The sequence below is a fragment of the Maniola jurtina genome, chromosome 10, assembly GCF_905333055.1.
Source record: "Maniola jurtina chromosome 10, ilManJurt1.1, whole genome shotgun sequence".
Classification (NCBI taxonomy): Eukaryota; Metazoa; Arthropoda; class Insecta; order Lepidoptera; family Nymphalidae; genus Maniola; species Maniola jurtina.
Window position 1 is genome coordinate 10,530,457 of NC_060038.1, and position 14,868 is coordinate 10,545,324.

The window sequence follows — 14,868 nt, forward strand, 5'->3', positions numbered from 1 at the left end:
ACTGGAACTGGGAAATTTGTTTCGCCTGAAGTGAAGACGAATAAATCAGAAAACCAACATTGTGTGCTTAGACCAGACAAATCAGATTATTGAAGTATGACGAGATAAAAATATTGTGGAACTGCACCTTTAACACTGACCTCTACTAATAGGTAGAAGTACGCTGGACTTGCGATTGCCGACCTGTTTCTTTTGAGGTAACTCGATTTTCGCAATTTTGGCGTTTATAGCAGCAGTAGGTAAGCATCATGTGAAAGTACTCGGAACTAAATGTTACTGATGAGACATTAGTCAACATAGTGCTAAATACAAAGACCATTCGACATAAAGTGTCAATGGTTCCCAGTACGCGCTCGGTGGGGAAATTTGAATCGATACAAAAATAAATGTTATTAGCCTAGTAGTGTTGTATGGCACATGGCACACCTTTTCCGGCGTACCTACTTGTGCATGTCAATTTCAGTGACCAGTACACATCTATCCTATGGTATAAAGCCGGACCACATATCAGAAATAGTGTGTCAGAAAAAATTCTGATGCACGCCGGAAGGTACTCTGCTTAATTTTAAACCGTGCCATTTTCTGATAATAAAATTTAGTTCTAAGAGGTACGAGTATGTATTAATTTCAGAGTTTTCGTTTTGCCAGAGTGAATTAATTCCGCTGAATGAAACTGAATTATCGAAGATAAATAGGTAGATAATAGGTAGGTAAGTATATACGAGTTAATTGATCAATAGTAGTATTTGCCCATCGTGGACCGCGTTCATTAATTTAATTTGTAATTGTCTGTTGAGATTTTCACACACAAAAAGTGTAAGTAGATACCTACCTAGCAGTTTTCGATGACGGAATTACGATGGACGGGGATTGGGGAATCCAGAAATCCGAACTCTAGAATGCAGGCAGTGAATTCAAGGCCTTTCTTCAGATTGTTAAGGTAACTTATTCTTTTTCAATGAAAAGCTGAACAGAATGTATGTAGTATCGTGAGCGGCCTGCGAAGTCATTACTTGAAAACATTTAACTGAAATCTGTAATGAATCAATTTTCAGAAGCAAGGTTCCTGCTTATCTTCCAGCTTCAGGCTTCAGTTTGTTTTCAATGAAATGTTCCATACCACACAAGTAAACCTGTCTAGCCTATGGTCCTTTTAATATTCTTGCCATGCAATAGATGGCGCATATTATAATATTATTAACTTGTCTTTAACTTTCATGCATTAAAATTACTTTTTCAACTATCAGTTTCTAAATAGTTGTCAAAAAGAGTTATCTAATGCTAACTTCATTCATGATGATGATATTTATAAATAGGAATACAGACACAATACATACCGAGAAAACCAAGCGCCATCTTTAGGAAAATCACAGGACTAAATTACCGTGAAAGCCTCCAGTTTCTCTCTGTTCAGTTTCCATGGTGCCGTACATTTTCACGTCACAACTTTACGAAATTATTTATCATCCAAGCATAAGGTGACACTAATAAACTTTTACCCATGTAGCTGCGTCAGTTATGTCTTTGTTCTTGAATATGAGTTCGTTTAATTTATCTCTAATTGACCTTAATACAAGGTCAACTTTGATCTTTGATCATGATTCAGAGAATTTGCGGGATATTTAAAATTTTCGCACATTGCACCAATCTTCACTTAATTCAAATCACAGTTATTATAAACATTCTGAATTCAGACTATTAAAAATTTAAATCCTCGTTCGCAGACGCCACAACACCAACTGTTGACAGTGAGCAAACCATCTCGGGCTCAATGTCTGAATCACTTTTCTGTTGGCGGGAACGAATGCACTTTCATCTTTTCTCTCCCTTACTCTCCAGGCCATCCCCATACCTTTGTCTCACTGGCGTCGATTTTGAGTAAAACCATTACTGTGAGAACAAAAAAGGGTCCCCTTTGAGCAAATTGTAATATATCATCATTTTGACGTTATGAGCTTGGGGTCTTCGGTGGAATAGTGTGCTTTTGTCCAGAATAGTAAAATTTATTGGATAACGGTTACTATCTATAACGAACAAACCTCTTAAATTATGAGAATATCGTCGTCCAAATAACCAAAAAATAAAAAGTAGGTACCTAGCTTACCTATCCTAAGTTCAAGCCGTAGTAAGAAAGACACACAGTTATTGTAGAAAGAACGAAATATTGTTAGGTAGGTACTTACCTGGATTTCTTATCCGCATTTGGCCAGCGTGGTGGTCTATGGCCAAATCCTTCTCAATCTGAGAGGAGACCCGTGCTCAGTAGTGTGCTGGCGATGAGTTGTTATAGTTGATGATGATGATGACTCAAACCATCCCCTAAAGGCACTAGTAAGTAACTACTAACTGACACTAGTAAAATTTAAGTTACTCTATTCCTCGCATTCCCACAGTTACCATGAAGTGAAACATACATAGCTGATTCAATACAAACTTTTTATTCAAGACTCTTATAATATTATGCACAAAACAAAATATATGTATATATATATATATACACTACACTTATCTTAATTCTGGAATAGTAATAAGCTTCTTAACGTGTTAGAGTAGATACACACTACAGATCTACCCCACAGATTGGTTATCTGTGACTAAACTTACCCTTGTGCCCTTACTTATGCTGATGGCGTAAAGCCCACTCCACACAGTCGGCGAAACCTCTCACCAGTAGAAAACGCTTGAGAAGTTTTCCCTTTACACACGCAAGTTATGAATTTTTCACACCTAAATAGAAAACGCATTAACGCAGTAACCGACACCTTCGTTTGTATGTTAGAGGCCGCTAGTGCCTGCAGGTTATTGGCCTTGGACCATCGGGTATAGATTCTATACCCGATTCCTGAAGGCCATAGATATTATTGAGTATTTATCAGAAAAACTGTAAGAAGCATACAGACGCACTTGCGATGGATCAGTTTCAAACTTCAGGCAGTATTGGCCTGTTTCGTCTGTCAGTGTGCTTTAGCCCTTATTTTCTACTTGATGATGCCCGCAGCTTCGCCCGCGTAGATTGGTCAGATCCTCTGCAGCATCAGGATTGAAGAGTTGGAATCCAATTTTTTTATGGAACAATATCGCAAAGTTCCCTTAACGATTAAAATTGGATATCAGTGTACATAGGTAAAAAACACTTCTCCATTTTTCAAAAGTAGCCTATGTTACGTTACTCCTTGGTTAATTCTCTACTTGTCTGTGAAAGTGCCGTCTAAATAGGTTGTTTAGCCATTCTGAAGATTAGCCCGTTCAAACAGACACGACACTTCAATTTTATTTATTGGTATAGATAATAATCTCATTTTATTACAGATCAAAGCAGGACGCCATAAAAATAAGCCGCGTAAGGTACGAAATCACACGGGCCAAAGTCATTTATCAAACTCAACAAAAGATGATTCGAACAGCTGACGATGTCGGTGCCCTGATGCTAAAAATAGTCAAGTACGTATATCGGACAGGTACCCGGAGTTCCGTATTAATTATAATTTACTTATGCAATTTTTCTTCTGTTGGAATCCAACGCCTAATTTTGCTGGAAATTCGATTTATAATATTATATTTATTATTATATTTATAATTTATTTATATAAAAATAATTATTATGCTTTGCCATCCTTTTCCAAAAAGCATCTGTAAAAACCATTTTTTGAGATATCGCCAAAAAATATAGAAGTTTTCATAACACCCTTTTTGACGACTTCCCTGATGACGCAGTGATAAGCTCTGTGGAAGGTCCCGGGTTCGATTCCCGTCGAATAGATGTAAGTACCTACCTACCTATGACAGAATCGTTACGAATAGGTAGGTACCAATTATACCTACATAAATATAATAATTGACTGTCTAAAACGGAATCAGGTTTTATTATTATCTTAACGAGCTTAGTATCAGCGTAGGTGATAGGTAGATAGGTATGTAGGCAGGTGATCCACATGCAACTTACGCAAGTTGTGGTTACGTCGTCACCCGTCACGTGGCATTATAGAGAAATTATTTGTTACAATAATCTAATTAGGCACTGTAGGGAAAATCCGCAACCGTACAGGGCGCGAATCCAGCAGATAACAGACAGACATACTTACCGCATTTATAATATTAGGTATACTTACCTACCGAGTTTCAATAAATGAAGTAAGTGGGCAGTTTCGTCTTTAATATCATGTATAAGTTACGAGCCTAGGGCCTCTTGCCTGATGGGGCCCCCCGGAATGCAGCAACCCAGTGGGTTTGTGTCTTATCCAATAAATCAATCAATCTATAAGGGACCTCCAAATATTGAGAATTATCTAATAGTACTCGAGAAGTATCTAGTAGTAGTACCTAATATTATTGTTATTCTAAATGAAGTTATGTGAGAGTCAATCTGGTGTTGGAGATCCCTTAAAGAAACTAAAGATATTATTGAATCGTTTCCGAGCAAATTGGTAAAAAAATTCGCGCTCGCTTCTCTTGCGCTAATAACACCTTCGTTGTTTCATAATTTTCTTTACGAACCCCTCTATCCGTTCACAGATGAAGGTCAAATCCATGGAAAAATCAACAAAAGGAAACGGGTGCCTCATTTGGTGATTGTCGGGCCTCCAATTCGCCGCTTTTAATGGTTGCAAACTCTAATGTGCTTCTGTATGACCTAATAAGGCCCTGTATAAATGTATATATGTAAGTAGATATATTATGCATGGCATGGATATTGAAAGAGCCACTCAAATTTTATTCAATTGTTGGTTTATCGTAATAGGTTCATTTTATGTAAAGCTATGCATAGCTATAAGAAGAATTAGTTCCAAGATATTTCAAATTATCGTTAGAGAGCATCTTAAGTAAGTAGTTTTAGTAAGGAGCACAGACAAGCTACCGAAATATATTTTAACCTATTATCTTGTGTTGGTTTACTATCAGAAACCCGGTATGTCCGTCTTATCGTTAGCACACAAAGAAATCAGTCACGTCGAAATGTAGCACACAAACGAACAAAGTCATTACCAAATTAACGATACTCAGGTGAACAAAAAAGCATTTAGTAAACAAATCTTTAACGGTTCGGTCGCCTTAGTGCTTAGTGATTGTGCATCTGTGACGACATAGGTACCTACTCCGAGACGTTTACGAGAAGAGGTGTGGCATAGAGTGTGTATCTATAATATGTCTACAACTTCTCCGTCACCACCACCCAGCCTGCAATCGAATGAAGATTCCACAGATTCTGTATCGTCCGAGTTCTCAAACGAAGCTGCTCAGCCACAAAATTATGAGTTTCCTCAGAAAAATGTATACAAAATAAATTCACTCACATCCCACGGAGTAGAAGACATACTTTCTGAGGGAGCCAATTATAATCCTCCAGAGAATCCATTCCCCGATTGCAAAGCAGAAGTTCTTTCCTCGCTATCAAATCAAGTGGCATTTGTGCAAGATTACAACTCCAGAGATTCGACCGGTTTCAGTATACATGACATTCTTGGACTACAGCAATCCTATAATGCTACGACTAACCAAGATAATCTGTTAGAACCTAGATATGAATATCATATACCACATTATGATAACATAAGCAACAGTCCTCATAACAACTACGGATCAGGCACTGAAGAGGTGCTATCAGATCACCATATTACGAAGAGCGATGATTTTTTTCCCTCAAACGATTCAGAAATTCGAAATCAAAATATTTACGACAGAAACTACCCAGAAACAAAACCTGTTCGATGCCAAAGAAGTGATTTGGGCAACGATGTCGTCAAAAATCCTGAAGAAGAAATAAACGATGTCAGCGAATCAAGTTTTCCCAGTCAGGTAAATTAAAGTTAAACTAATTTTGAACCTTATTCTTGTAAACATACAGGCCTTAATACTAATTAAGACAAGAATGTTAGCCACATCGATGTGATTTACCGCAGAACAACCGGATTCATAATGACAATTTAATTTTGTCATAGATAATAGCAATTAAGAAATAGGCTGAATTTGATTTATTACACTGTTAAGCATAGCCTAAGTTGGTTGCATTTTTTTAATATTGTGTTTTACTTAAATTACTTAATGGTTACTTCTGGTGTTTCAGAGTACAACATGGTGTAGCAAATCCTCTATTGTGGGCAATCAAACAATCAACACATCGTCTTTATCAAACGGTAATACCTGAAACAGTTAAATATTTTTTTGACACTTTTTATGTAAAGTTAGCAGATAACTTTCACAGTTTTCCTACTTTAATTAGTCATTATTCTCAAATCAATCCTATCACTACCCATATTCGTACACACTCCTGGCACAAGCTTTACGCTTAATTGAAGGGGAAATTAGTCATGATTAGCATGGCTAATATTCTTTAAAAAAAATATTAACAATTCAAAAGTGAGTTTGTTTGTCGGTTTGTTAGTTTGTCCTTCAGTCACGTTGCAACGGACCAATCGGATTAATTGACGTGATTTTTTGCATGGATATAGGTAAATACCTGGAGAGTTACATCGGTACATAGGTTTTTACTGGGGAAAATCAATAAGTTAAAAACGCGCGGACGAAGTAGAGAGCATCACCTAGTACATTATAATTAAAATAATGTGTCTGGCGATCTGTTACCTTTTCACGGGCCATGCGTTACACAACTTAAATCCATACAGAGAAAATTGCGGGCATGGTCTAGTTTTTACATTGTGATAGAAGATCAAGTGATGCTATCTTGGCAGCTATCATATTAATAGGTTCAAAAATATTTAAATCACAAGCAATGATAATTTAAATATTAAAATACTGAAGTGATTTTATTACATTTTTCAGATATGTCTACCGATTCGTCATCTTATCCAAAAGGCTTCACTAAACGTGCACGAACTGCCTATACAAGTTCACAATTAGTGGAATTAGAAAATGAATTTCATCAAAACCGCTACCTTTGCCGTCCAAGACGTATCGAGTTAGCGAACTACTTACAGCTGTCAGAACGTCAAATCAAAATATGGTTCCAGAACAGGCGTATGAAATACAAAAAGGACAATAAACACAATAAACCAAGTTCCTCAGTTGATGATAACAGTCCATCAAGTTCCAAGGAAATGTCACCAACTCAAGATCACAAAATGAGTCATGGAAGAAGCTGCGGCGGCCATGACCGTCACAGGCGTTTACTTTCAGAAAGCCACGCGAGTCATCATAAAATTTATGTAACTTCGAATGATGCACTTTCACGACCACCGGAGTACTCATCAGTGAATCCACTGAAGTCGGTTATTAAAGGACCACAGAGCACAATCGAATTGCCAGCATATACGCCCAATCTATCATATTCGTCTTACTACTCTACAGGACCAAGTAGAAGCGCTTACTCACCAATGCCCGAGGTTTATCGATACAACAACGATGAATCACTGCAACCGAGTTCACATACAATGTCAACTCTACAATCCGACAGCTACGTTCCAAATGGTCCCAACTTAAAACTATGCGAAGATGTGACACGGTATTCGACTGGATCTACTTATTACAGCACACTTTCGAACGGAGTAGTAATGCATACGCCAACAACTGAAGCATATGGATTCACTACCACTATGCCTACGTTAGCTACTCCCACATATGATGATAGCGCTTTACATACAAGAACCGGACTTACATTGCCTCCAGATCCCTATTTTTCTTATTTAGGATCATCCGAACCGTCAAGTCAACAAGCATCTACTTCTACAAGTAAATACTCTTCATATATATCTTTGTAATTATAATTTTTGCTGAGCTTGAAAATGAATAATTAGTATTAAGAGAAAACTTTCCTATAAATTGTAAAATTGTGGTTTATTATTAAGGTTAATGTAAATAGTTTTTAATATTAAAGATCTATGTCATTTAGATTAAGTACTTTATTCATTATCTATTAAGCTCTTTACTGCTTACATCTGAATATGTAAATAAATATTAGACAATATTTTTACCTTATAATATCTTAATCACTAAATAGGAATTTTAAATATAAAAATGTACCAAGGCGATTACATAACTGGGAAAAATTATTTGTTAAATCTCACTACTTAATAACTAACTAAAAGCAAATGTTTTAGCCTAAGAAATGATGTTTGAATCTATTTTCATGAGATTTGAATTATATCATATCAGAGGCTGGTGATATAGGCTCATACATTACAAGATCTTCAGTTACTGTTGAATTTGAAAGGGATTCCGAGGCACTAAAGCTAACATCTTTAGATAGATAATCATGTATAACACTAGCTAATTCACTCATTACATGGTCATTTAATGTTACATAGCCATTTTCATCTGTGTTTTCTTTTATTTGTGTTTCAATAAACGTCAGCCTCTCTGAAAATGAGTCTGTAGTATCGATAGATGATGATGAATCGGATGCATATTCTAGACATTTCTTATCAGTCATGCGCCGACGGTTTTGAAACCAAATTTTAATAGCTTTCTCACTCAATTGCACTCTGTTCATCATCGCTACTCTTTCTTCTCGAGTAATATAAGGTTTTCTCTGGAACACTCCTTCAAGAAAAACTATTTGTTCTGTCGTAAAAATTGTTCGTTTTCGCTTTCGTTTCAAATTAACCTTCAATGTGCTTTGTGCTGGCTTACCTATAAAATAATAAAATAAAATAATTGATAATTTTTAGTTTTACAAGTACATTTTAGATATAGTTTTAATATACTATTATTTTGTATATATGTATTTCTTATGTTATATTTTGTATGTTTTTACTTTTTCACTTTGAGAACAAACACTACATTAATTAATTGTTTGGCAAAAGAACATTTTCAAAGAAACTTTGGAATCATTACTTTTAATATTATTTATCCGTATCCATAGCTTATCCATCCTTTCCACCTACGAACTAAAACTTGAAAGTATTTGAATAGAAATGCAATAGAATGCCTGTCTGTTTTTTACATTTCCCTTGATCAAAAACACAAATTCTACGCGAACGATGTCATGGGCAAAAAGCTAGTAAAAATGCTTACTTGAATAACATTTAGAAGGACTGCTCGCGTTTCTTCGGTGATTTTGATAATTCAAGGAGCAGTTATAGCAACTTTGACTCGGGAAATTAACCTGAAATTCACAAAATTTAAAATGATTAAAAGGACAATTTTCCCCTAAATTTTTTAAGAATTACTTTTTATCATGATACAACCGTCATCATGATCTACCCATTGCCGGCTCACTACTGAGCACGGGTCTCCTCTCAGAATAAAAAGGGTTTGGTAATAGTCTACCACGATGGCCATGTATGGATTGACAGACTTCACATCCCTTTGAGAACATTATGGAAAACTCTCAGGCATGCCGGTTTCCTCACGATCCTCGATTTTTTACGAAGGAAAACTCCTTCACCAAGTGATACTCAAGCAAGTGATATTTAATTTCTAAAAAAAACGGCCAAGCGCGAGTCAGACTCGAGTACTGAGGGTTCCGTACTCGGGAATTTTTTCCAACATTTTGCACGATAACTCAAAAACTATTATACAAAAAAAAAAAAAAATCTGTTTTAGAAAGTACAGGTACCTTTCATATGATACCCCATTTGGTATAGTTATCTTACTTTGAAAATTGAAACACATTTTAATTTTTTTTTAATGATGTAACCACAAATTCGCGGTTTGCATATTTATTTCTGTAGTTGTGCTATAAGACCTACCTACCTTCCAAATTCATGATTCTAGGTCAACGGGAAGTACCCTATAGGTTTCTTGACAGACACGACGGACGGACGGACGGACGGACAGACAGACAGACAGACAACAAAATGATCCTATAAGGGTTCCGTTTTTCCTTTTGAGGTACCGAAAAGTTAGAGATGCGTGTCTGAAATCGAACCTCCGGCCTCCCGAATTCACAGAAGGACCATAGAATTAGTCATGAATTGTATGTTATAGGAGCTACGATGTCACAGACAGATACACAGAAACACACGTCACACTTATAACACCCCTCTATTTGGGTCGGGGGTTAAAAATTAGCACCATCACTAAAAATAGACTTTAAAATAGGCAGAACTTCGTTTGAAAAATATTTAGCTCAAATTTAGTGAAGAGACATGAATACAAACAAAGAAATAAAACATTTCACTCACCGATGTCTGCTGATCTGGTATAAATCCCAATACTTGACAACCTTTAATCCAGTCTTGTATATTGTCATTCTGAAAATGAAAACGATGTTTTACAGATATATACCAGATTCGCTAAAAAACCAATTACTTAATATTTTTATAAAAAAAAATTAAAACTGGCTAACCCACACGCGTAGGCTTAGCAATATTTGTTTTACCTACACAGTATTAACCATCTTGAAATGTTTCCAATTGTAGTGCAAGATCATTGAAATCGACCAATTGACAGCTTGTTCTATATTAAACTAGAGGATGCCCGCGGCTTCGCCCGCGTGGATTTCGGTTTTTTGTCCTCCTTCCATCCTTTGATTTTCTGGGATAAAAAGTAGCCTATGTCCTTCCCCGGGATGTATCCCAAGTCTGTACCAAACATTAAAATCGGTATAGCAGTTGGGCCGTTAAAACGTAGCAGACAGACAGACAGACAGACACACTTTCGCATTTATAATATTAGTATGGATTAACGATGAAAATAAAATCCCGTGTGATTATATAGCCAATTCTGATTCTTAGCTTGGAAGGTTGTTTAGAGAATTAAAGAATTCGAGTAAGAAGCTGTTAAAACAATCACGCTACAGGTGAAAGATTAGGTAGGTAAGTAGGTAAGGTACATTGTTCAATACGCACCTGATTAATATATTGGTAGTTTGTGTCAGCAAATATTATGGTCTTGTTTGGAGAAAAACTCTCTCGGATCTGAAATAAACAAAATAAAAAATATTATAGCATTTGCATATCTTACAGCAATGTAATTTTAAGAAAAACAGCGTTCCAAAAACGATTTCAGGCATATAGATAAAGTGACAACTCTTTAATTATTCGGGATAAAAAGTAGCCTATATTCAGACCTTTGTGTGTTTTGTCAAAATCGAAAAGGTTGCTAACACACAGACAAACACAGTTGTGCATTTATGATTGATGAATTTGATTCATATACTTACAATGAACTCTCGATGTTTCTCGTACTCAACCGAACTTGCGTTAGGGCTGTTATCCAATTTCACTGGCAATCTATTAAAATGTAACATTTTACTACAAAAATTGCGTTGTATTTTGAACTAAGTTCTAATAGATGTTAAAGGCAAGTGATTATAATTATGGATAAATTAACCCTTATATATGAAAGTATTTAGGTAATTAAGACCATTCCCTCTCCAGGTGCAAAACTAATTTCCATTGGCTGTTTTTAATCCTTAATTAGTAATTTGGAAGGGTTCGCATATTTATAATTAATTTGTTTACATTGTAATTAGAGGTCTGAATTGATAATAGGTAAATATAACCTTCTTAATAAGGAAAATAAGAAATTAAGATAGTTATCATAATAATAATTATATTTTTATATGTAGCACAGCCCGCCTTAATTATTTTAAAAAGAGCTTACCCGTTTTACTTCCCTTTTTCTTCCTTACAGTTTATCGCTTTCCGAATCGGTTGAATTCATTAGGTACACAAAAAATTGCGAGAACCATATTTAGTTTGATTGATTTACTAGTTAGACGCTTCTAACATTTGAGCAATAGGGTATATTTTACAATGACAGTATTGTAACAAAACATACGCTACCGGTAATAAAATGATTCCTAGTTCCATGCGCTACGGAGCGGGTAGATTCATAAAATATGTCTGGTGTCTCAAACAAATATTTTGCAGTCGTCAATAATTATATGTCAAACCTTGAAATCCGTTGGAAGCAACTTTGCCTCGTGATTTTATGTTTTATCGTTTAATTAATCTATCTTTGAAATGTTCCAAAACGTGTTAATGGCGGTTACGCCTTTGAGTGACCTAAAGGATGAGGTATGGAATATTATACTTTTCTACACAATTTAATAGTAGTATTTGTACTTGCAGGTTAAAACTAATCAAATTGCTACCTACACTTACGTCGTACTTAGTACTACCTATCTTCATTGCTTCAGATTTCAAGCTTTCTATTCCATAAACTTCGTAGAATAATGTTACAGTCTTATTACAATGTTGTTAAAGTTACTTTCATAATATCATAACCATAGTAGGAACTTGGTGATCTACGAATGTGGGACATTTAAAAAGTTTTAGGTATGATATACGGCCGTATGAAGCTATGATAGCATAAGCTCTTAGTGGTTAGGACGTCCGCCTCCTAGTCGGGGCTCAAGGGTTCGGGCTCGGACCTTAAATTTTTCGGAGTTATGTTCGTTTTAAGTAATTTATTTGCTTTAATGGTGAAGGAAAACATTGTGAGGAAACGTGCATGCTTGATATTTCTCCATAATGATCTCAAAGGTGTGTGAAGTCTGCCAAGTCGCACTTGGCCAGCGTGTTAGACTAAATACTCAAAACCCTTCTCACTCTGAGAACAGACTCGTACTCTTTGGTGAGACTGAGAGCAGACTCGTACTCTTTGGTGTGCCGGCGATGGGTTGATTATGATGATGATGATGTATGGCGTACCTGTGCTCTCATGGGCCATAGTTAAAAGAACAAAAATGGTACCTATTACTAGGATATCGTTCAAATAATTCATGTTATGTAGGTACGAGGTCACGTTCGAGGACAAATGCATTGACAATAGAACGACTGCAGCACGCCATGGCGCGTGCACATTGTATTTACTACTAGATGAAACCCGCGACTTCGTCTGCGTGGATTAAGGTTTTTTTTAAATCCTGTGGAAACTCTTTGATTTTCCGAGATAAAAAGTAACCTATGTCAATTACCGGTATGAAAGTTAGCTCTGTACCGAATTTCATAAAAATCTGCTAAATTGATGGGCCTTTAAGAAGCCCGTGGGAACTCTATGATTTTCCGGGATAGCCTATGTAGATAGCCTATACGTCCCCGGGATGTAAGCTAATTCGGTACCAAATTTCATCAAAATCGGTTAAATGGTTGGGCCCTGAAAAGCTAGCAGACAGATAGACAAACAGACAGACAGGCAGACACACTTTCGCATTTATAATATTAGTATGGAGTAGGGATTTACCTACTCTACATCAAACCTTAAAATTCATTGTGCTTATTTTATTTCGTTTTATCACAGATTAATTGCTGGAAAAACCGACCGTTCATACACAGTTGGCCGGAATCGAATCAACATAAGACGTTTAATAAAGGTAATTCACAGTTGAATATTCTTCTTATTAGCACAGAATACTTAGATAACAAATGTACTGCAAGCTTGACAAGCCTCAAAATAGGAGAAGGTGCGGTTCAATTCTTGAAAAGTTATTAAAAGATACCTTACTTATTAATATATATCAAAAACCAACACATACCCTTGTGGGTCCGAACTCCTAGGTATATTCCATTTGATTCGAATTTGATTCGGATTGATTTGACCGTCGATTCTCTTCGCCGATGTATGCATTATGCATTAACCCTTATTCCTTTATCTGTAGCATTAACCATGCATACGCACATCATATTTTTATATTTTATTATATATTTAATTTAATTATCTCTTTATGCATTTCAGACACAGTAAAGAAAACTATAAAGAAGAAAACCAAGCGTAATAGAACTGCTTTTACAACAGATCAGCTGAGGATGTTAGAAAAAACATTTGCCCGCACAAAATACGTGGATGCTGAACGTCGCAAGGAGCTCGCGGATACTTTGAAGATCGGTGAAAAATGCGTCAAGGTTTGGTTCCAAAATAGGAGAATGAAAGAGAAGAAAGAATGCTCAGAATCAAGTAACGATTCGTCGAGTGAATACGTCGCCTCTGAACCAGTTACATCTCCATCAGTGAACTCGGCACAGTATAGGAGTGAAGACCAGTACGTCCAATCAAACTGCAGTTATATCGAGCAGACAATTCATAGCCATAACGCCCATAACAATACAGAACCACAGTCTTACTACTATCCTTATCAGGAAAATTGCAAAGCTTATCATCAAGCCTACGGAGTTGGCTACCAGAATAATCATTTTCATTTCGATTATGCGAGTTATAATATGCCATCACAATATACTAATGGCTATTTTAACAACGATGCAACTGTTAATACCTCTCAATATTACCCCTGTTCAGCTGTTCCTGAATACAATATGTACGCAAATATGGATAATAACCAGTGCGTTCAGGACCAACAAAGCACTATTAACTCTGAGATCCCTAATTGGTCAGATTTATGTTATTTTTAAATAAATTTATACTATATGAAATATTTATATTAAGTTAATTTAATTTTATAATAAGTAATAGCTTATTTACAAACATATTAATAGACACGATAAATGATTATTATTTGTGAAGTCAATGATATTGTACTTCGGAATAAATGCTCAATGAACTGTAATATTTAGACTTATGTTATTACTATAATGTTAATTTTATAAAATTCTATCTTCACCTGACTTAGTTATAAAAAAATCTGTCTAGCTATATGTCATGTTACTATTCTATTTATTCCTATAAAAGTGATTTATTTCCTGTTAATAAATTATGCCTGAACACTATGTTTCCTATTTACATGCTAATATAATAAATACTACATATTAAGACTAAGAAAATGTGAACTGAATATTTAAAGGTTTAGTAAGAATAAAGAGGACAAATAAACCAAATTATCATTAATATAAATTATGTTTAATAGATACATCGTCTTATTTCATAAGTTACAAAGTAAGTAAGCCTAATATAACTTTAAAAATAAAATTCTGTAAAAACTAACATAAACTATTCATGTATTTTAATAAAGACTTTATTAATACTAAATCAAGCATTTTTAATACTTGAGTTGTAGTTTTTTACATTAAATAT

At 35.4% G+C, this 14,868-nt stretch overlaps 1 protein-coding gene and 1 long non-coding RNA gene across 2 annotated transcripts; one reads left to right on the forward strand and one right to left on the reverse strand.

Annotated features, from left to right (window-relative positions):
- Positions 1-5,142: 5,142 nt before the first annotated feature.
- On the forward strand, positions 5,143-14,823 carry LOC123869096. The gene is made up of 6 exons (XM_045911833.1): positions 5,143-5,793; positions 6,062-6,131; positions 6,778-7,683; positions 11,857-11,918; positions 13,144-13,216; positions 13,579-14,823. The coding sequence occupies exons 1-6, from the start codon at positions 5,143-5,145 to the stop codon at positions 14,247-14,249; spliced, it is 2,433 nt and encodes an 810-aa protein (XP_045767789.1). The 3' UTR covers positions 14,250-14,823.
- LOC123868863 lies at positions 10,746-11,673 on the reverse strand. The gene is made up of 3 exons (XR_006796748.1): positions 11,503-11,673; positions 11,060-11,129; positions 10,746-10,814 (listed from the first exon to the last, which is right to left on the reverse strand). It is a non-coding gene; the product is annotated as an uncharacterized LOC123868863 (long non-coding RNA).
- Positions 14,824-14,868: the final 45 nt, after the last annotated feature.